The sequence below is a fragment of the Rhineura floridana genome, chromosome 18 (genome assembly GCF_030035675.1).
Source record: "Rhineura floridana isolate rRhiFlo1 chromosome 18, rRhiFlo1.hap2, whole genome shotgun sequence".
Classification (NCBI taxonomy): Eukaryota; Metazoa; Chordata; class Lepidosauria; order Squamata; family Rhineuridae; genus Rhineura; species Rhineura floridana.
Genome location: NC_084497.1, coordinates 30,106,826 through 30,129,068, shown reverse-complemented (window position 1 = coordinate 30,129,068; position 22,243 = coordinate 30,106,826). Strand labels below are relative to the sequence as shown.

The window sequence follows — 22,243 nt, the reverse complement described above, 5'->3', positions numbered from 1 at the left end:
GGCCCCTGAATGCAGAAACAGAATGGAGTAAGCCCGGGGGGGGGGGGGGGCTGGGAAGCAGCAGCACTACAATCCCTTCGTCAGCAAGCGCAGAAACCAATCAAGGCCAGCCAACGGCCTGAGCAGGGACTCTTGTGCCTTGGCTGGCTTCCTCCCTTGTTTACCCTCCGCCAAGCCTCCCCTCAGCACCACGAAGGGCAGGGGGAGAAGAATAAACCAATGAAGCCAAACCCAGAACAAAACGCAAAGGAGCTGCTCCGAAGTTTGCATTCGTTTTGGACTTGCGAGGGGAGGAGGAGGAGGAAGGGGAAATGAAATGTTATGTGAGCAATTTTTAGTCATGGGGTGGTAATGATCACGAAACGCAACGGATGGCAAAATATTGCACGCAGGGTAAGATTTTAGAAAAAAATTGTTCATGACCACAGAAAAATGGCTGACGGCTTACAGACAGCTTTTGTCCTGACATTTCTGCAGTAATTGGGCAAAATCCCTGCCATTTTGAGAATACTCTGCCAATTTCCCTTCAGCAATGGATCCAATTAAATGCAAGTCCCAAACCAGGGCTGGAAAATCGTTCAGACCCCCAGAAAAAAAAGACTTAGCCGTGTTTTTGGCCACTGGGTTTTGTCTGTTTTGCTTTTGGCAGCCCTGCCTCGATTTCTCCCTGCCTCCACCCTGAATGGCCTGACCCTCCCAAACGGCCTTGGACCACTCTAGGCGGCAGGACCCCAAGATGCAGCGGCTTCCTTGCCAAAGCAGAGATTGGATCAGTGCTTTTCTGTAGATCAGTCAACAATGTGATTTTAAAAAAAAAACACTAAAAACCAAAAGGGTAACAGAACTGAAACGGTGCCGTGGGCACAACTGCCTGCAAGAGGGAGTACAGTTTGTTATATTGCTTACAATGCAGTATTTTATCCAGCCTCTTTCCGCCAAGGACCTGTAAACCGGGCTCTGTTCCAAAACCTTCCTCCGCTTCCAGTTGTCTGTGCAATGTATTGGCACTGCTCTGCTGGGCTGTCAAGAAAACTGGTTTAGAGATGCAGCTCTTGAGTCAAACTCGCCTCTCGTTCGCACCACGAACATTTACTCTCGCTCTGTTCGCATCCTAACAGGAAAGACCATGCCTAGCTAGTGTGCTGCTGGGGGAGGGGGTCCCTTCTGCTGCTCGACACCAGCTCATCATGGAGCAGAATGTTGGAGTAAAGAGGAAATGAGCTGGAGGTCCTTTTCTAGATTAAAAATCACAGAGCGCACAGCTGGAACCAGCACGCTATCTGGGCACACAACCAAATCTCTCCCCCACCCCCAACAAACCCTCTAAAGGAGGGAATTCCAAAAAGGGGAGAGGGTGTACATGCATCTATCACACAGCAGCTACCACCAGAATACACTCTTGAAAGGCACAGGTTTTATCACTCAAACTTAGGATGCAAGGTGGTGTGGATCAACACAACAGATTAAAGCAAGGTCCAGGCAGAGTGGACTCAAAACACAGCCTGCAGCCACTGCTGAGGGGTCAGGGCACGTCACAGGCCCTCTGGCAGCAGACCACCACCACTAGCAATGTCCAAAATGCAATGGCAGAAGTGTCCAGTAGTTGACATTTACAGGCTTCTGGAGAAGAGGTGGACAACTCAAATGGATTTGGCTCTCAATCTTTGTTCTATCTATCACTTTATCAAGTATTTCCCCCGCAGCGGATGAGCAGGGAACCCCGAGGGCTGCAACCCTAGGTCAACTGTGCTGTCTGGAAGGAGAGGAGAGTCCGTCAGCCGCCGCCTTCTCCGGTAAGCTACGTGCAAAGGGTTAGGAAGTGCAATGCAACAGCTTCGCTAGAAGGCTAGGCAGGGCATGTGCAGCGAGTGCGACACGCGAGCAAAGAAGGGCTCCCTTACCGGCGAGCGTGTCTGCGGCTGTGTGCTCATCGTCTGAGGGGCCTGCGGATAGACCAGTGTGGTTGGTGCTGCATTCTGTCCAGAGGGGTAAGGGGCCTGCCACAGAAGAAAGGAGAGGCGGTTAAGGCATCAGCAGAGCAATGGCAACCATTATGGAAAGTGGTTTCCCACCTTTCTCTCACCTTGCACCAACTGACATGTCGCTGATGCAAAAGGACTGACCCAGGAACTAACCTTGATTTCAGGTTCCTAACAATTCAGGGGATAGACAAGGTCTCACTTGAAAGCAAACAGAAAGGAAAAACGAAGGAGGAAAGGGACTTAATTACATTTGCCACAGTGGGTCAGAGCAAGCGTCTGTCCAGCCCAATGGTTCAGCTCCTGAACAATGCTTGGCCAGGAGGGGCACAGCAAATCACAGGGGAGATAACTGCCCTCTGTGGCTGCTTTGGCCTCAGCAGTGGCTGTAAGCTAAAGAATTCGCTTCGGAGCACAGACATATTTCAGCGGGGCCTTCCTGGCCTCAGAACATCCCATACTCCCACCCGGGGGGCTCATTTCCCTTGCTGTTACCTCCCTAGCATAACCTGTGCTGGCTGAGTGTGAGAGGAAGGTAGAGAGTCCCAGACACCCCGTCCTCACCCCCCCCCCCGGATGTCCTTATGCAGTTCATTTACACTCTCAGGGGCACCAGCATTTTGCCTAATTTATGCAAAGAAGAAAAGAAGCCGAACATTCAGCCGCATACAATATTCATCAGCAGTGTATTCAGACCAGAATAAACATTTCTGAATTTATGTCAGAACAATGCGCCCGTGGCTTGACACCTCTTTATAATGCAGGTGCCAGCTTGCACAACTGGCACCTACACACAGTTTCAGAAGATCTTCCAAACAAAAGAAGCAGCAACTCTATTGTTGTCCTTGCTTCTATTTGACCAGCAGCTAAATGTCCCTTCCTTCCCTCTATTTCTAACAGTCCAAGCCTCCTTGTAACATATTACAGCAAACAGCTCCATTCCCAGGGCACTTGGCTGCTCCGGGGTCCTGCAGGCGGAGGAGGAGGAGGAGACAAGGCCCCTTGAGGGCCATTCATCCCTGTAAAAGGCAGCAATGCAGGTAAACAGAAGCTTCCGTAAAAACCTCCTGCAACCATTTAGGGGTGGAGTGACACCACCTCCAAGTGCAGCTTACAAAGCAAACAGTGGCTTCTCTCAAGCCTGTGAGGCTTGGGCAGCTCATTGGTAGGAGGCCTGCCCATCAAATTAGGATTCCCAATTCCTACTGGAGGACCCATTAGCACAAGCATGTCAACACACAGCTCTTCAACTGAGGCAGCTCACTTATGCCTTCAACAGAGGGTTATGCACCCATGTGAGGACCAGCCACGAGAGCCCACCACAAGCTATCCGTCCTCTACAACTGGCACATACGTGCAGGCAAAATAAAAATGTCTTCCACCAAGCAGACTGGTTGAGGTGGCCAGAGGGATGCATTCTGCATTTCCTTCCTGGTGATGAAGAGATTTGGGGTTGTATCCAAAGAAGTCCTACTCAGAGTACAGCCACTGAAGTTAACAGACATGATTAGCTTAGGGAGGTGAACACTTAGTTAGATACAACCCTGGCCTTCCACTGCCGCTAGAACAGGAACCAGATCTGCCTCTCCTCTCCAAGCCTGCTCACTCGCCTGCTGGAATTCTGGCTTCCTTCTGGCTACCAGGCTAGTGCTTAAATACAAGGCTGGTACAAAGGCTGAACCAATTATGATTTTAGGTCAGCTGCTTGTGCTTGCCAGGGTCCACCCACACCTGGGCCATGGGTGTTCAAACAGCTGCACAACTGTAGACAGATTCATGCTGCACTTTCATCAGGGCTCTCCAATGCACCCACAGACACCTCCACCAGCCCTTGCTCCACTCTGCCCCTTCTTCAAGGTTCTCACTGAAACATGCGACACTTGCCTTTCTTCCATCCCAGCTGAACAGGATAATTATCTTGCCTGCTGATCTCTGCTTAGCAGAGAAAGATGATGTGCATGAGAATTTTAATCAGCTTCTTTGTCTGAAAAGTGGCAGATCGCAATTTGCCTGCCAGATGCAATTAGCGAGCAAGGGGTGTGTATCATTTCAAAAAAACGGAGAGAAGATATTGCCTTATGTATGTATGTATGTATGCAAGGAGTGCGTTTATGTGCAAGGAGGGGTCCCCCCCCAAGAGTCACTTATCACCAGATACATGTGGCCAGGCTACAAACACTCCAAACGTGGCACTAGGCCAGCTCATATCTAGTGCACAATTTCAAAATGGACAAGGCTAGATTTCAAAGTTATCTACTCAAAACTGTGGTACCGGGGACCTCAGAGTGCACAGCTAGTCCAAGGGATCAGCAGCAGAAATGAAGTGCCTGTGAGGCACGTGCAAAATGCAAATTAAAAAATTATCTGAGCGCAAATAGGAAGAGGACATTAAAATTGCCCTGCAAGGTCCTAGTGGAGTCGGGACAGCCTGACCTAAGGCAAGCTGCAACAGCAGTTCTACCACCATATCAATATATGATAATGATGATGATGAAGAAGAAGAAGAAGAAGAAGAAAAGGGGGTCCCCAGATGCAAGTCTGAGCCAAGGGTAAGCCCTAGATCTGAAAAGGTTGAAGACTGCTGCTAAAAAGGGTATGTGACAATAAATCATACTGCCTTCCCCTTATTATAGTCAATAGATTAACTTTCTGAGACCCTCCTGAGTTCAGTCCCTCCTCAGCCTTGGACAAAAGCCACATTTGCTGGAAACAGCATCAGACCCTGGAAGAGACTTAATCAAACCTGCTTCTCAATGAGCATCCTTTGAAAGAAAAGTTATTGCAGGGCACACACTGATACTCTGAAGCGGTTTGCTGATTAAAACATGCTAGAAAAACAATTACTACTGTTGGATCCAGCTGGGGAATGCAACATCCAAAGCAGGCATCCTCAAAAGCTTCGCGGGGGGGGGGGAGGCAGCACTCTTAAGGGGCAGCCACATCAGCCTGAAGCAGCAAAAGAGCATTTTTCAGGAGCTGTCCAGTTTTGTGACACTGGTGATGTCCAGATGTCTGAAGACTAAATCTATCTATTTTGTCAGGCAGAGTAAAAACAAAAAAGCCAACTGTGACAATGATGCAGCAACGTCACATAGGAAGCAAAATTCAGCTCTCAATCACTTGAGGCACACCTAACCTTCGCCAGCCTCAGTGCATCACATCCACTGCAATGACTAAAAAGGCAATCTCTTCTCCCATTCACTGTCTTTGTCTTCAGTACATTAGCAAATCCCAATTAGCAGCCACGTCCCTGAGCCCAATTATCTGGTCCAGAAGGCTGTATATATTAGGAAGTTTCAAAGTAAACTGGGGAGCCAATCAGGGCCTGGCCAGGGGGTGCGTGGGATGGGAATGGGGAGGGAGAAGCAGTCCTTCAAACAGACTCTCTTAACTGGCGATTATGGGACCTTGCACAAAACATTATCTTGCATGCAGCATAAGAGGTACAGAGGAAGCTGCCAAACAGCGTCAGATCCTGGTCCATCTAGCTCAGTACTGTCCACACTGACTGGAAGCAGTTCTCCAGGCTTTCTGGCAGGAGCTTTCCCTAGCCTTACCTGGAGGTACCGCTGGGGAATGAACCAGGGCCTTCTGCGTGCAAAACTGATGCTCTGCCCCTGAGCTCCAGCCCCTTCCCCAAAGGATCCCTTATCAAAGGATCCTCTCAGCACAGACCCTCCTCTCAACCCACTCTTGTCCTGCTAGCTGAAATAAGCAAACAACAAGGGAGGAATTATTTTTATCTGCATTTCAGAAGTACTTAGACCCGCTGTGCAACGATCTCTCTCCTCCTCTCCCCTCCCCGCCTGCCACCCTGTACTAACTGTGCCAGGAATAAACAGGCAAAAGGCACTCTCAGTCACGTCACTGGTTAGAAAATGCTGAGTCACACACGGCTCTTTCGCTTCCTGCACTGAAGAGCGGTGGAAATGTTTGCCTCGGCACTCTTAATTCTCCAGGTAAGGCTGCTGCTGCTGCTCTCACAACACTCTGCAAGCTCTGAGTGCCCACAGAAGCCGCCCGCTGGATAAATGCTGGATGCTTCCAAAGGCCCACGGGAAAAGACATTGCAAACCCTGCCAAACACCTTACGCTCTTTATGCTCTGAAACCAGTCGTGGCAAGGTTACACAACCCTTGCACAACTGACCCAGCACAGGGTAAGAATGTCTCAGCCTTGACCCTACAGATAAGGACAGGCCTGAAATCCCTGCGGGAGAAGGGTACCCCAGCTTAAGGCTGACTGGGTCAGGCCAGACATTTGATAAGCAGGCTGGACCCGTGCAAGGGATTGTCCGACTCATGCTTCATTCACATCTTGGGCAACTGAAGTCTGCTGCTAGCTGCATGCAACAGCGGCCCTGAGTATGTCTTGCTTTTCTTCGAAAACTAGCCATGGACCAGTACCATGCAAAATAACTGTGTTGAATTTCAAAAGGTCTTTGTAAAATTGTTCCTAAAACAGCTCGCTAGAAAAGCATCCCTAACCCATAAAAAGCTTCAGTCACTTCAAAGGTCCTTAAAGCTACATGTTTCTCATCCTGCTGTGTGAAGTCCCATCGAGTCTACAGCTGAAGAGCCCTCTTGCTACAGTGGCTATTTATAAAAAATGAAATATCATTCTTTAGTGCTCAAAATATACCTATCAATTCTAAAAGCCAAATTTAAACTAGCACCAATAAATGCTTTATTTAAGGTGCTCAAAACAGGGATTTTTCTGGAGGGGGAGGTGGGAAGAGAGTTGACCACATATCAAAACATCAACCTAACTGCAAGGTGCAATTCTGCAACTGCAACCCTGCCAAGACCTTTTCAAGATAGTTCCTCAGACATTCCTGATGACCAAGGGCAAAACGAAAGCAGACCTACACTTCCCCACAAGAGGGCTTGGTTGACATCTCTGCGCATTCACATCCACAGAGCTTCCTCCTAAATGCAGTGGGCTTTTGAGTCATATTATGAATTAAAGCAAGCCACTTTCTCTTCCCACTAGATTGCTGAATTGCTGCAAGCAGGCACAAAAATGAAAGCTTTGGGGCACCAGGGAGAAAGGGATAACAGTCGACATGGTTTCTTCTTAAGAGCCCACATTCAAGCTGACATCCCACATGGCTGATTTTCATGAGGGAACACACAGATGGCCGTGTATTAGATAATGCAGCATTTATATGTGATATGGATCCAAGACAACAGTGCTTGATAAACATAGGGCCTGTCATCAGGTAGTGGCGTGGAAGGCGAGGCGACATGAATTGTACGGGAACATCACCTGCTGGGGCAAGGAGGGAGCCACATCTCCACACAGAGGAGGCAACACTTGAGATTCCAGCTACGGAGCACTCTTGCAATCCCTTGCAGTTACCGAGACCAGATAAAGGCACCACCTAGAAGAACGCTCCCTGTAGAATTACTAAAGCTGTTCCCCCTACTCCTACACTTTACTCAGTCACATGAGGCAGGACTGGGGGACTGCACCAGACAGAGTAAGCCGCTTGGGGAAGGGAGCCTAGACCACAAAACTCGTCAGTCTGACTGAGACCACAGAACTTGTGAAATTCAACATTACTGAATTTCAGAAGGTGAATGCTGGATGCTTCGTCTGAATATAAAGCAAGTTTTAAACTACATTGTTGGGCGTTCCAAGAACAAACATCCTCTTCATAAAGCTTAGAAAAATCCTTCCAAGAAGTGCGTTAAAACATTCTTCTTCCAGAAAAGTATCATCTAGCTGGGGGATGTTTTGTTCCTTGCTGGTCAGCCCAGCCGCTGGCCTAAGATGCTCTAATCCAGGGGTGCATGGCTCAAGCCTCTCAAGAGGGACACACCTTTCCATCCCTAAGAACACAACAGGGCAGTAATGCTACGTTAACCACAAAAAAAGTTCCGTTACGGAGTTTAATTCAATGTGTTCTTTAAGGCATTCTCTGTTAACCCCCTCCCCCACAGCACCTTCTCTCTAGTCTCCCTGTGCACTGCCAGGACTCTCTCTGAACCTCTGCACCATTCACAGGCTGCGTCATGTGCTTCTGAGTCCAGGAAAACAGGAGGAGCCACACTGACACTGGGCGGCAAGCAGTCTCCTATCCCCACCCCTGCTGGTGGACTTTGGGCAGACCCCTGCAGTTCCCACAGGCTAGCATCCGCCCTGCCAGAGGTCTGCTCTAAGGTAAAATGATCTGGAAGGAAAAGTAAACTTTTGTTATTACCCTCCTTCCTCTAAAGGAAACATTTTGAACCTGAGCAAAGAGTGAGTGCCAAACCGAGAACAAGACAGTTTTCGACATAAAACCAGCCCTCCCTCCCATCCCCTGTAGAAGGCCTTTCCGACCTCTTCATGGGCAAAATCCTTTCAGCAACCCTGAATAAATGATCTAAAGGAGGAAACGGAATCCCTGCTGTTCAAGTGGCAACCCACAAGAGTTAGAGGGAGCCATCCAAAAGCAGTTGTACTCAGAGCAGACCCACTGAAGTTAATGGGCACGAAGGTTCATCTATTTCAACTGGTCTACTGTGAGTAGGACTTGGCTGGATACAGGCCAGAGAGTTTTGGGCAGCAGCCATGGGCCAACCAGTGCAATTCCTGCCAATGGCTAGGAACACAGGTGGGCCTTTAAGATGCTAAACAATCCTCAGGAGGCCTGGAGCCAAAGCCAAGACTCTCTCATTTTGCACATCTATACCTGCTCTGAATTTAAAAGTTGCCTTAGAATTTAAACCCTTTCCAAGACTGAGCAACAGCTGCGAAGTGAAAAGGACAAGAGAAGATGCCTCCCCGGCAAAGCACTGACTGCTCTCCTCCACACACCTCAGGCCTCCCATGGACCTTCAAGGCTACACAGAGTCATTCTGCCCTGAGCCGTCCACACCGGGCGGGAGAGAGGCCTCCCCTGCTGAGCCACGGCCCCACCCTAAAGCAAGACCTCCACCCGTCAGAAAACAAGAGCCAGGCTTTTCTGGCGGGGCATCACTTAACCTTTTTTGCCTCTTGTCACTCACCATCCCACATCCCAGAATCCTTTGCACCAGTTCCCTTGGATCTTCAAAAAGACTGCTGGCTCTTGGGTGGGGTGGAAAGCTTCTGTCCCTCCTCCCTCCTGGCTGCTGGAGCGAGAGTGAAAGAGAGCGACAGAGTAAGAGAGAAAGAAAGGGAGCGACAGAGAGAGGGGGGCGGGTGGGAGGGAGGGAGGAGGAAGACAGGGGAGGGGGGCTAATGGGAGAGGAGGGGCTGCATTCCCTCGGCTCACCTGGACACCAGAGACCTCCCCCCCTCCCCCCCCAATTGCACTGGGCTGAATGGACACAAACATTCCAGGGACGTTTCTACCCCTTTCTTCCCTCTAGCCCTGGGGACTTTTCTTTGGCAGAGCCTCTTGCTCTAGATAAAAGGGGGAGGGGGGAACCCGCTGATGGCCTGATGCAATTGGCGCAGCTTCAGCAACCAAAAGAAGGGCTGCGCAGGACGCTCTGCTTGTCTCAAGGCTGCAGGGGGAAAGGTCTGCACCCCCGAACCCCAGTGGCGGCCCTCCATCCTCAACGTCCCCTCTGCAGGGGTCAAGCAGCTCACTTGCCTGACCCCCTCCCCCAAGACGCTTCTCCCAGAATCGTATTCCGGCTCTGAACCAGGGGGCTGGTGGGGCAACGGAATGGATCCGTGCAGGCAACCCTTGTTACAGTACACCCTGCCAACCGCTACGTGCCTCAGCAAGACGGCCTGTCCAGGGAAAAATCAGTCCTCAGAGGCAGGTGGCAGATAAACATTCCTATAATCAACACACTACACTTGTGACAGCATCCCCAAATTGACAAGGCGTACCACTGACTTTGTATGTTCTTATGCCCTTTTTAAAAAACGTGAATTTCTTTAGTAAGTTTAGCACTGTGCCCTAGAAGAAACCAAACCTGACTGTAACAACTGAGGATACTGACAAAATATGGGTTACCACCACCGCCCCCCAAACTGCTTGGCAAGCAGCAATTGCCTTAGGCCATGAGCCGAAGAATGGTAGATCCCCTCCCTTGTTTTTGAAAAGTGGGGGAGAAAGATGAAGGCAGTATTCAAAATCATTTGGACCAATCAGAAATAATGCTACAACAAATGAACAAGAACGACCTTGCATGGCAAGGACACAATTGGCTTTTCTTTAGAATCCAACTGAGCTCAGGAGACTCGCAGACTGAGCTCCCTGCATGGCCAACAGCCACAGCCAGACCTGACTAACTGGACTGTTATTTACGTTCAGGTTAGAAATCAAGAGAAGGACGTTATATAATTTGAGATGCAAAATTCTAGAATGATCTCCATGGATGAACCTCTCTTGATTCAAGACACAGTTGATAAATTTATATTGCCTTTTTTTTTTTTGGCCTGGTGGCTAAGTTGGGGGATGGAGGTGGGAAAAGGTCACCCTGGAGTTGGGGGCTGTGGAGATGCAGCCAGGCCGTTCCTGGTGCCACAGCAGTAACTACAGTAGCCATGCCGTAGATTTCTCAGCAGGCTCTACCTGTTTTGGCTGGGCTCTTAACACACACAAGACTAAACAAAAGCCTTTTATTTCTTCCCCCCCCCCCAAAATCAATAAACCTGGCAGCGAGCTATACGCTAAACTAGTGGGGTGTCATGCCCATTGCCACATGATGCGCACGTCAACCCCACTGGACAAAGGGCAGCCACCAGAGTGACTCATGCACATATCAGTTCTCGAGTCCCCATTTTGCCTGTGTAAAACAAGCTCAACCTCTCCTCACCCCCAACCCCTCCTTTACTGAGGAACCAAAAAGGGCCCAGCATCGTGCTTGGGAGTCTGGAAGGTATTGTGGGAATTAAAGAGGCTAAACTCAAGCAGCTAAACGTGTTCCAAATGTGATCTCCATCTGTCTCGGAGCCACGACTTCTAGCCTCACACAGGCGTTTTCAGAAACCAAGAGAAGCCAAAGCCTCCCCATCCTCCGCATGCTTCTGAAAGCTTCTACACTCTGCCTCCACATTAAGTTCCCAAAGAGGACTGCGTGCTCAGCAAGTTCCCTGCCTCAGGCCTCCACCCATCTCCACGCTGCCTAGCCTTGGCCAGCGGTTTATCCACCCCTTTGCTAACTAGACAGACTCCGCTTCCTCTCCTTCACTTCTTCATTCCTTGTCTCTTGGAAGCAAGAGACAGCGATTGTTTAGCTTAAGCTATTCAGGACAAAATACCGTTTTCCATGGTCTACAATTTCTCATTTGTGTATATTATTATTGTTATCATTTCCCCCTCTTTTGTGTTTTATTGCATTTGCAATGAGTTCTGGTAGGAAAAGAAAAACTACCTGCCTGAAGGCATCCTATCAAAACCACCACCGCTTAGCAATTAAAAAAGAGGAAATTTTCACCTGGTAAAAGGGGTCGGAAATGCCCTAAAGGGGATCCCTCCGTCATTGCCATCCAGAGGAAGAGCGGTTCAAAGGAGAGCAGGTGGGCGTCAGCACTGCACTAAGCTAGCATCTTCCTTCCCCGCTGCTGCCCCATTAGCTCAGACCTGAGATCTCTGACCGAAGGATGGACAGGGACAGGGACGGCAGGCACCAGATCTTACCTGGGTGAGGCCAGGGGAGGATGCATGTCCTGGCGGCGTTGCAGCAAGGGCTGGGTGCCCCTTGCTTATTTCATGTGCAGCGTAAGGGGAGGGGGCAGGAGGGCCAGGCTGTCTTGCAACTTGTGTGACCTGTGAGGAGATGAACTGTTAGTAAAACCAAAGATTAGTAAAGCTCCCTCCATGGAAGGTCACATATACATTTTGGCTATAGCTCTGAGGAGGGGGAAACTTTCTGCTTTGCCTTTTTGCTAACAGTTGTACCACTGAAGTGTACAATTTATACCCTCCCTCTCTCTCTGATCCAACTGCAAAAGGGCAAACTTCTCCCCCAATCAGTTGCGCACTGCCTTTGAGAAACCCTTAGTGCTTTAGTCACTAAAATGGGCTTTGCTTTCATTGTAAAACTTCATTTATTCCCCAACGGGTTCCCATTCACGGGTCTAGAATCCTTGCCACATTCTCAGTCCATTTCAAGCATCTGACAGAAATAGGTGTCTGGGAATTTTTTTAATTCCTATGTTTCACTTTTCTGTCCCAAGACACACTCAAAGTGGCTTTCAAACAATCAACACAATAAAGCTGTATTGAAGGAGAACTGAAAATCACAGTAAAAACATCCATCACAAGACACGTGGCAGCCTTTCTAAGCTCGAAAGACTCAATCAATGGGCACAGAAGCCACTCAACAACTGGCAAAGGAGAAATGTTTTCGTTACCTAAAGACTGCAAGCAGGCCTAGTGAATTTCTCCTAAGAGGAGGTTCCAGGACGCTGTCTCTGCAGATGAAGAAACTCATCTCTTGACAGAGCACAGAGCTGGCACTGTAACAGGAGCTCTCCCCATCTGATCTTAACCCATGAACTAGGGAACACTGGGCACAAGGCTCTCCTCAAGAGATTCCCAGGCCAGGGCTGTGCAGGGCTTTGTTGCTCCAAACGGGTGGAATGACTCAACATCAAGACAATGTTTAGGACTTCAAATCACCAAGAAAAGAGAGCTAATTTTCAATCACCCAGTTCAACCAAGTTCCCCAATTTATATTTTATTGTTATTATGTTATTACTGATGAGACATGTTTATTATTAGAGCTGTTTAAAATTTATTAGACTCCAATAAACTTTTAGCATATTTAAAAGCATTGAAAAATGGAAATGGACTGCCACTAAAACAAAACCCTCCCACAACAACAACAGAAAGCTTTGGCAGCACACTAACAGAATTTGTAAATCGTGCATTTCCTGAACAAGGGCATGTATCACTCAATGTCTGTAAACGAGCCCTCACCGCCCTTGTGATCTTTTGGACTACAACTCCCATCAGCCCCACCTGGGGCTCATGGGAATTGCAATCCAAATCTTCCTGGGGGGCACCAGGTTGGCAAAGGTTACTATAAACAAATTAACACATGATGGTTTACAACTAAGTGAAGCTTTTGGACTACCTAGCAGTATACATGAAGGAAGACCTCCAATTATACAGTTGATAACTGTTTAGAAACAATTGGGGGGGGGAATGTAAATGTACTGTCTTCAAGTTCATTCCGACTTATGGCAACCCTCTGAATAGGGTTTTCATGAGGCTGAGAGGCAGTGACTGGCCCAAGGCCACCCAGTGAGCTTCATGGCTGTGTGGGGATTCGAACCCTGGTCTCCCAGGTCGTAGTCCAGCACCTTAACCACTACGCCACACTGGCTCTCGGGCGGGGGGGGAAGGACTGCAAAAATAATGGGTTTCTGTTTGTCTCTCTGTACACATGCAAAGATGCTAAGCAAGAGCACTTAAAGACAAAGGCCGCAATTCAGTGGAACGAGATGTACTGGACTGAGGACCAAAGGCCCAGGACTGCCCAGGAGTAAGGCTGGTAATTATGGGGCAAAAAAGTTTCTTTCCATGGTGTTTGGCTGCTACAGACAGTCATAAAGATTCATGAATTTGCTGTAATAATACATGACTTATTGAATCATAATACTTGGCCTGAGAAGTCAAAATATTTCCCCCCATTGGCCTTTCCTTTTACACAGAAAAACAGGCTTTAATTCAGAGTACATGAGAGAGGCTCATGGGCTCCATTTTAAGAGGGTTAGTGTAGAATTTAACCCTCAAGTCTTTAAGCCTCCAGAAGGAGGAAGGGCTGAGAAAAGAAAACGCACCTGGCCATAGACATCACCTGCAGGTCTAAGATCGGCACCAGATTCAGAAGCACACCAAACCTGTGAGAGCCTGTCTCTGAAGGGGGAGCACAACCCCATCAAGATAGGCCTATTCTCCATATCAAGATCAGTGGGCCACCTTGTCTGGGTTCAGTTTCTGCAAATGAACACTGAAAACTCATTCAAAACACTGCTATAAATTAAGGGTATACAGGCATACCCCGCTTCAACATACGCAATGGGACCGGAGCGTGTATGTAAAGTGAAAATGTACTTAAAGTGAAGCAATTATCTATGCATGTACTGCACCACAATCGCCACTAGATGGCAGCGGCGCCATGCCATTAAGTGTCCGTAATTGCGAAGCACGCGTACGTATGGAGCATGTACGTTACAGCGAGGCGACGTTAAGCGGGGTACGCCTGTACTTTTCATAGTAACATACAAGTGCAGCGGATAAGTTTTTTATGGTAAGAATTTGCAAATAATTAAATAAAGTAATGAAGTAATTATTGTGCTTGTCTTTGTGTAATACAGGAGTTCTGTCCATTGGAACATACTTGAAATTAATTTCAGAATAGAAGAGCAGATGCATCAAAGCATCAGGAGGCCAGAAGGAGGCATCATCTTGAATGTCACACTGCATTACTTAACGGATCTCCCTTTGATCTCTCCCTCTTTCAGCATTTTCTCTTAGGAAAAGACCCCGCCCACCCACCCAGCAACTTCTACTCAAAAGGGAAAGCAGATTTGATATGAATAATAATTAAAAAGGCAGAATAACTCTGCTGAGAGTTTTCCAAATGCCACTTTTATCCGTAAATTCCACACCATTTGCCAGGAAGAAACAAGCCTTTCCCCACTAGGGGAAGGCTGCAAATCTTTAAGTGGGATCTCAGACTTGCAGCTTTGCAGGGGCCAAGCCAAACTGGGCTCACTTTCCTGCTGCCCAGAGCCCTTTGTTATCTTCCAGCGTGGCTGCCTGTGGGAGGAATACGCAAACTGGGCCAAAGAAACAGTGTGCAGAGTCTGTCGCTCTTGAGTCCATCACAAAGTGGGAGAGATTTTCCACCTTAAGGTCGCTTCTGCATTATAATCTGAAGCCTCTTTCAACAGCCCTTTAAACGTTGAAAACATCTAATTTGGAAAATAAACAGCAGAGAGAGGAGGGGGAAGTACCAACATAGCCCCAAAAGGGAGACATCGCCTGTCTCACGGTTCTGCAGCCCAGCGAGAAACAGGCATGGCTAACAGCTGTATTTCCCCAGGTATCACAGGCGCATGGCCTGGAAATGGTCCCAGGAGCTTGGGGGGGGGGCTATGCTGACAATACATGGGGGGACAAGGAAAAAGACACACAAATCAGGAGTCCCTGATGGAGCTCCAGCTATCTAGGCCCTTTGGAGCCTATTTAGATTCTTTACATCATCCTGACTGTTTTCTCTGCACAGTCAAAGAACAACTGCATGGAACTGACTGGCCACTGATTCATAAGAGCCAAGAGCTTCTTTTGGGAAATAACACTGCACCGTATTGTACTTGAACTATGTTGTATACTGTTTTTGAGATTCCTTTACGTTGCAGCTGATTTCTGTGTTTCATATGGTACATCGATTTGAAGATTCCCCCTTTTTTCACTATTTATATTTGATTTCTATTCTGTAGATGGTTTTGATGTTCTGTATGTCGCTGGACTCCTATTTTGTACATACGCTTTGAAATTCTGATCTACTGTATTTGATTTTTATTTTCTGTACATTGCTTTGATATTTTTGAATCTAACGCCATTAAGAAATTTTCTAAATAAAAGCCGCTGCCCAGTTACTAGCAAGGCTGTCGCAATAGCTGAGGAGGTATACGAAAGCACAGATGTGCTCTTTGGGAAGAAACTGCAATGAGAAGGCGTTCTCTCTCTCTCTCCCTCTCTGCTTGCTCATCCCTCTTGCCTATTTCAGCTGAGTCAAGGTAGTCAATCAAAAACCAAGACAAGACAGGAGGCAGAAACTTTTTCCCAACAGACAAGCCAATTAATGCATCTGCTTCAGAGGCTGCCTCGCTCGATTCCTTTTGAAGAGGGTTGCTAAAAGGAACGTGCCCCAAGTGTGAGCACCTAACACGTGTGCCTCTTTGATCAGAAATTATACACCCTTGGCAGTTTTGAAGCAGGCCTAGAAGCCACCCAATCAGCATGCAGATTGACCCTTGCTAGCTTACAGCACAATGTTGCAGTTCAGCAGCAGATAAAGGTCTTCTCAGTTCTGCCTCCTCTTCATCCGCTGCCAGGTAGCGAGAGTGGCTTAGATCCAACAGACCACATTCTAGAGACTCGCTCCTTTGTTTAGCTAGAGGCTGGGATTCCTTTTGCTCAATTCTGCAGGGGAGTGCAAACTAGATGGCCGGAGTACTTCCTTTACCAGGAACCTTTTAAAGCAGGGAAAGGTGGGCGGGGTCAGATGGTGGCAATGGGCAGCCCTAAGTGCAAAGTGGGCAGGGCCAAAGCATATGCACACACATTCTTTCTTTCCCCTCTCCCTTTCTCCATGGGCGGCAGCAGCTGGGCTCAGCCACGCCCTCTCTTTCCAGCTCCTGAGCTTTTTTGCTACCAATCAGCTGAGCAGCAGAGGGGCAGATTATGGGGAAGTCATGTCAGTCATGTCTATTAATTTCCAACAGGTTTACTCTGACCAGGACTAGGGTTGGATGCAATCCATGTTCTCCAGAGACTCACCTCAAATGGAAACTCAATTTCTATCCTTCACAAAACCAATTAAAAACTATTATGAAAGCAAGTCCTAATGTTGGATTTTAAAATTACCCTGGCTGTCCCACTGATTCTGACTCTTGTTTTACATTCTGTTGTATTCTTAATCTGTAAACTCCCTTGAGCTTCTCAATAAAGCAGAATAACTAATAATTAAACATTATTTAAACATGTATTCCAAAGGATCAGATTAAAAAAAAAAGGTAAATTGTTCTGCCCACCAAGATTAAACCAAGCTTCATTAAGGGTGTCAGTGGAATACAGTCAACATTTTCTCACTATGCACATTTTGGTTATGGCTAAGAGACAATGCAGGGTAGATAAAATTGATTACTTTAAAAATCTTGGATTTAAAAAAACCCAATTAAAATAAGTTTGTTTTTTTAAAAATAACCTGGTTTAAAATCTAAATACAATACAAACATTGTATTATTTTGTGTAAAAACAACAACTCACCATTGTAGGAATATATCAGTCGGTAACTTTATTGCACAGTTTGGAAAAAGTGTCTTGACTTTTCAGGCTAAGCATTTAACCAATACATATACAAGTCATTGGTTACCTTTAGTATTATGGGCTTCCCACTGGACCCAGGGACTGACAAGCTGCCAGAGACGCAAGCAATCAGGGGATGTCATCCTGTATTTCGCCAGGATTATCCATGGCGCCTATATGGGTGATCATGTACGCCTAAATTATGCCCTCCACCTACCAGAGCTCTGCAGTCTGTTCAGTTCTCAAATTATGAATGTTTATCATTCTATCAACCACACAGCAGGAACACTTACTTTCCACCTCACAAGAAGAAAGAATCACAATTTTTCCCAGTAACAAGTACCCCTGCTCCTTGTTACAGCCCAAACCCATGCACATGTTCTCAGAAATATGTTCCATTTTGTTTAGTGGACGTAGATAGTATCTAACAAAGTTCAGTTCAGAATAGACCCATTGAAATTAATGAAGCAAACTGGTCATGCCCATTAATTTCAATGGGTCTACTCTGAGCAGGACTAGCACTGGACATAATCCTTGCTTTCAAAAAGGTGGATCGAAGGGACTGCAGCCTTAACCTTCAAGTTAGTGGTCATAGTATCCTTGTACACAGTCAAACAGAAATCTACCAAAGACTTTGGATTATTTACTTAATGATTTATATCTGTCTTTTTTTTCTTGGCAATTTAAATTGCCTTTCTTAAACCAATCCACCCTAAATCAATGGCCCATGAGAATGCAGTTCAGTTCACATCCACACCATACATTAAATCCACATTTAAAGTGCATGGCTTCCCCCAAAGAATCCTGGGAACTGTAGTTTACTCCTCACAGAGCTACAATTCCCAGGATTCTGTGGGGGAAGTCATGTGCTGTAAATGTGTGGCTGTGGATATGACCTTAGTAATGGAAAACAAATTGTGTTGGTGGCACTCAGGCTGCATTTGGCAATGGGCCTCACTGCCCTGACGCTCAGACATGGCTTTTTCTTGAAGGCAGCATTTTTCCTCGTAAGGCCTTGGCCACAGCCATACAGCAAAATGGATCAGCCTCCTGACCCACAACTCTAGTTTAAATGCAGAATGGCTGGAGAAGCTAATCCATCATAATATCTTTTCTGAAAGATTCACTTCACTGCCTGCTGCCCACACAGAAGCCATGCACAGAACTGCCCTTGGGTGTGAAATTCCTCAGTGGCCACCCATGACGGGCACATAATGGAGCTAAACACACCGAGAACCCCAAAGCCGCCATTTGAGGAACAGCCTTTAGCTGGGGTCCAGTGCTACACAACACTGAAATGTGGTAGTCTTTTCCGTTCCTGTCTGCAGTAAGAATCCATTCGTATTTTCATGAAACTACAGCTACTGTACTAAAGAAAGATTGCAGGAACTTTTGCAGTTCATACCGATGTGAGATGTGATTTCTTGATTGCAGCCGCACAGCAAACATGCTATCTGAATCAGGCCTCACTTGCCCAAGATATTGAGCGAAGAGGCCTAAATGAGGGCACTGGGCTCTATCCAGCGCTCCTCCTACTCAGAGCAGACTCACTGAAATTCATGGACATGACTAACTTAGGTCCAGCAATTTCAATGAGTTTACTCTGAGAAGGACTTAGCTGCACACAACCCATTGTTCCAAAGTCTTTAATTTCTTTTAAATTAAACAGGTGATTTTAAAACAGAGCTGATTTTCTTACACTGTCTTCTAAGTGAAGGAAATTATACACCCAGCCCCAGAAGTGCTATGGCGGGAGGTGGCTACACACTGCCACCCATCTATACAGCCACTTGAGACTCTAGGCCAGCCTTTCCCAACTAGTGGGCCACCAGATGTTGCTGGACTACAACTCCCATCAGCCTCAGCCAGCATTGCCAATGGTCAGGAAAGATGGGAATTGCGGTCCAACAACATCGGGTGGCCCACTAGTTGGGAAAGGCTGCTCTAGGAGCTCGTACAGGATGAAGCTACTTGATTAGCTGCAGAAGGGGAAAGTGGCATTACTTGAGGCAAACCAGAACTACACAGAAACCAAAGAACTGTGGCAAAAGTGCCTTCCTGCGGGTACTTACAGTGCTGTACACAGCTGAGACCGCCGGAGTGAAGATCCGATCCTCCAGGGGCTGCTGCAGAGGTCCCCGAGGGATTCTACAAAGTGGCAAATTAAGGAAAACGTGAAAGACCGAAGGAAAGCGTGTCTGGCAGGAAAGGAACAGGTAACATCTTCTGGTAAACTTTTGTTTCTCTGCCAGCACAGGCAAACACCAGGAACCACCACCACAAAAATGTGCTCACGTTCAACAGCCCAGCTGGAATAATTTCTACTGCAGACAACTAGCTTCCAAGAAGGTGTAACAAGGTACAGCAAGGCAGGTCAATAAACTTGACTAAATGAGCGATATGCGCTGAGAGTTGCAAGAGAGAGAAGCGAGACAACCACATTTTATTTTCAGTATAAAATGGCCACCCTCCTTCTCAGTCACCCAGGAAAACAGCTTGTCAGCACAAGGTCTTCTGATGGAGGCCTGGCCTGCGCCACCTCCGAGAGCGAGAGCGAGAGAGAGAATGCACTTCTGACTGCTGGCATTTTACGCTATTAATCCTTTTCCCCACTTAAAAGCAGTTCTGGGAACTAGAATTCACTTCTTAACAGGCTGACAATTTTGTAGCTTAAAGGAAAGCCACCGTCGATCGGCTGCTCCACGTCCACAATTAAAAGTGCTGCAATAATCTAGAATATCTGCCTTTTAAGCTTCAAATAAAAGTGTGGCAAAAAGGTTTTTCAATGCCACAGAAGGAAATTGAGAAGGGTTTTTTAAAAAACAAACAAACGGGATTCAACTATTAGAATCCTAGTGAATCCTCTGTAACAGGATTAGGCTCTCTCATAAACTACTGGTTTCGTTCTTAAAGCAACGTGGGCAATTGCTAACAGGCTCAGAGGATGAATTTCAACAGCTTATGAAGAACATATCATCACAATATAATTAGAGACGAATGCACAGAAGAGAAAAAGAAAAATGTGTTGTCCCAAAAATTGCCCAAGCTTAATTTTAGCTGCACCAGAGCCAGAGATCCTGAACAGTAAATACCAACTTGGAGATTCTCATTCCTTTGAAAAACACCAAAAGGAAGCTTCCTACCCAAATGCAAAAGGCCAAAACAGTCTCCAAAACAGTCCCTGTGCAGTTATGCTGCTTCTGCGCACATCCTAATTCTATCAAACCACAGCAAGCAGAACATACATAGGACATTTCAAGAGGCCTGGCTGCAGAAGCAGTTGACCTAACGCAACCAGAACGGGCATCCTTTGCACTCAGACAGCTGAAAGAGGAAGAGACAAAACTGATTTCTACATGTCATCCCTAGGAGAGAAAAAACCTGAAGAGAAGGAATTCTGTGGCACCTTGACAGCTAATGATTTATCACTGTGGCTTCCATCCACAAGAGCCTGGAGCTGAGGAGGTGAACAGATTGACACAGCAGAGAGAGAAAAAGACCACACCTACAACTCTTCTGGAAGCAGTTAACAGTGAGGAGTCCAGATTACGGGAGTGTAAAGAACACACCCTGAGGGATAATAGCATGAAGGCTTGGCAGACAATTGCTCTTCATAGTTGCCAATGAACTTTCATGCCACAGCAAACAAATCAGTCTTCAAGTGGAAATGCCACAGGACTCACTGCCTTTTGCTGCAAACTCTGTGGCGGTTCTCTCTCCCGCCCCAGTAGAGGGATTAAAACTCTTATCATTCAAAAACTATGAACATGCAACATCTTCACAAAAGAACCATCGCAATTCCAGCCTCAGCTGGGGCAAGGGGCCAGAATTTCCCTTTTGGCACCTCTGCACGCTGACTTGGACTAACAAAATACGTCCCTGAGACCTTGATGGTGTCAAGCCAAAATCTGCCCTGGCTTGTTTACACAGCTGCAGGCACCATCCCAGCATCACAGGGGAATCTGCAAAGCAAGTCAGAAGCCTCACCTAGCCAGCCAACAGAGCCCTTCCAAATTCTGCTCGGATGTGGGCCCTTTATCCGACGGCAGATCCCAGGAAAGTCGCAGGAAGACCCTGGCAGGGATGGCTGTTACCAACGCAGAGCATGGATGTGCCACACACCACGGAGGGAGGAGAGCAACGTGGCCATTTTCCAGCACAAAGCACCTCCCAGCTCAGCTGGAATAGCGGCTCCACCCCTTTCATGCCATCCATTTAGATGCCTGAAGCCGCCCAAGAATGAAGAGCGTGAACCCCACACTTTCCACATTTACAGACAAAGCAGAAGATGATCATCAAAGGGAAGCCGGCTGAACAAAGTAATGAAGCAGCCCTCCCCAACCTGCTGCCTTCCAGTGGTAAACTCACCTAACACACATTGCCTTGGGCAACAGTAAGGTCTGGAGAAATCCAGAGAGGAACAGAAGCCCGCCTCACTTCACAAGCGCTCCTTCGCCAGGGCGACCCCACACAACGGCTGGTCGGTTGAGAGGCGTCCCCTGTCAGCCACCGGCCCTTGTAAATGAGTCACTTCTGACTGAGCGACGGCTGCCTTCTGAACGTCAAGAAACGGTACGTGAGCCAACATAACAGGCACATGCCTTAAAAATAAGGAGGTCGCCATGTGACGCATCGCTTCGCAGAAAGGGGGCCACGGCGGAGCAGAGCACGTGTCCTCTGTATTTTGAAATACAGGCAACATGATCCTCACTTAAAGCATGCTGTTTATTACCAAGTCGAGAAACGGGCTAAACACAACAGCAACTTTCCCCTTCCACCAGGGGTTGCATACAGGCACACGCAAAGGAACCAGGACACCGGCCAGCTTCCCTCATCCTCCACTTCCTGGAGCAATGTCTAGGCTACAAACACTGGCTAGGCTCATAATTAAAGCCATTCCAACTATAAAGACAAAAAGGGGGTGCCTCCACTGAGCAATTCAGAATACATTTAGCAAGCTGCCAAAGAAAGAGGAACTCAGGTACCCACTTACAATGCAGCAGCTTGGGAGCAGCCCTTCTGTGGGGTCCAGGCCCAGCAGGCCTACAAGCATGGGGGGTCCCTTGTTGCCAGATGGTCACCCTTCATCTGACCAGGGGGCAAGGACTCCAGCTGCTACAACCACCCACCTGCCTGCGGGTCTTTAAAGCAGCACCACAGGATGTGTTGGAGCATCAGCAAAAAGAGAGCAAGCCAGAGGGAGGGGGTGAGCTACTTGTCTGGGAAGCGCTTGCCCCGTGCTTCTCCACTGGTTCTCTTTTCCCTTCCTTTTTTCTCCTCTGTTAAATTT

The 22,243-nt window shown here is 47.5% G+C and overlaps 1 protein-coding gene across 20 annotated transcripts in view; it reads right to left on the bottom strand.

Moving 5' to 3' along the window:
* The window catches only part of EIF4G3 (eukaryotic translation initiation factor 4 gamma 3), a 76,599-nt gene that overhangs the window by 44,749 nt on the left and 9,607 nt on the right, over nt 1-22,243 (bottom strand). For 7 of the 20 annotated variants that reach the window (XM_061600795.1, XM_061600784.1, XM_061600780.1 and 4 more), the window contains 5 exons: nt 19,026-19,101; nt 11,548-11,691; nt 8,975-9,079; nt 1,902-1,997; nt 907-1,020 (listed from right to left, as the gene is read on the bottom strand). In XM_061600795.1, the coding sequence (XP_061456779.1) occupies nt 907-1,020; nt 1,902-1,997; nt 8,975-8,977 (213 nt within the window). In that variant the 5' untranslated portion in view covers nt 8,978-9,079; nt 11,548-11,691; nt 19,026-19,101. Of the gene's footprint in view, nt 1-906; nt 1,021-1,901; nt 1,998-5,536; nt 5,561-8,974; nt 9,080-11,547; nt 11,692-19,025; nt 19,102-22,243 lie in introns of those variants that run through there. The other 13 variants (XM_061600787.1, XM_061600792.1, XM_061600789.1 and 10 more) reach the window with 7 other exon arrangements.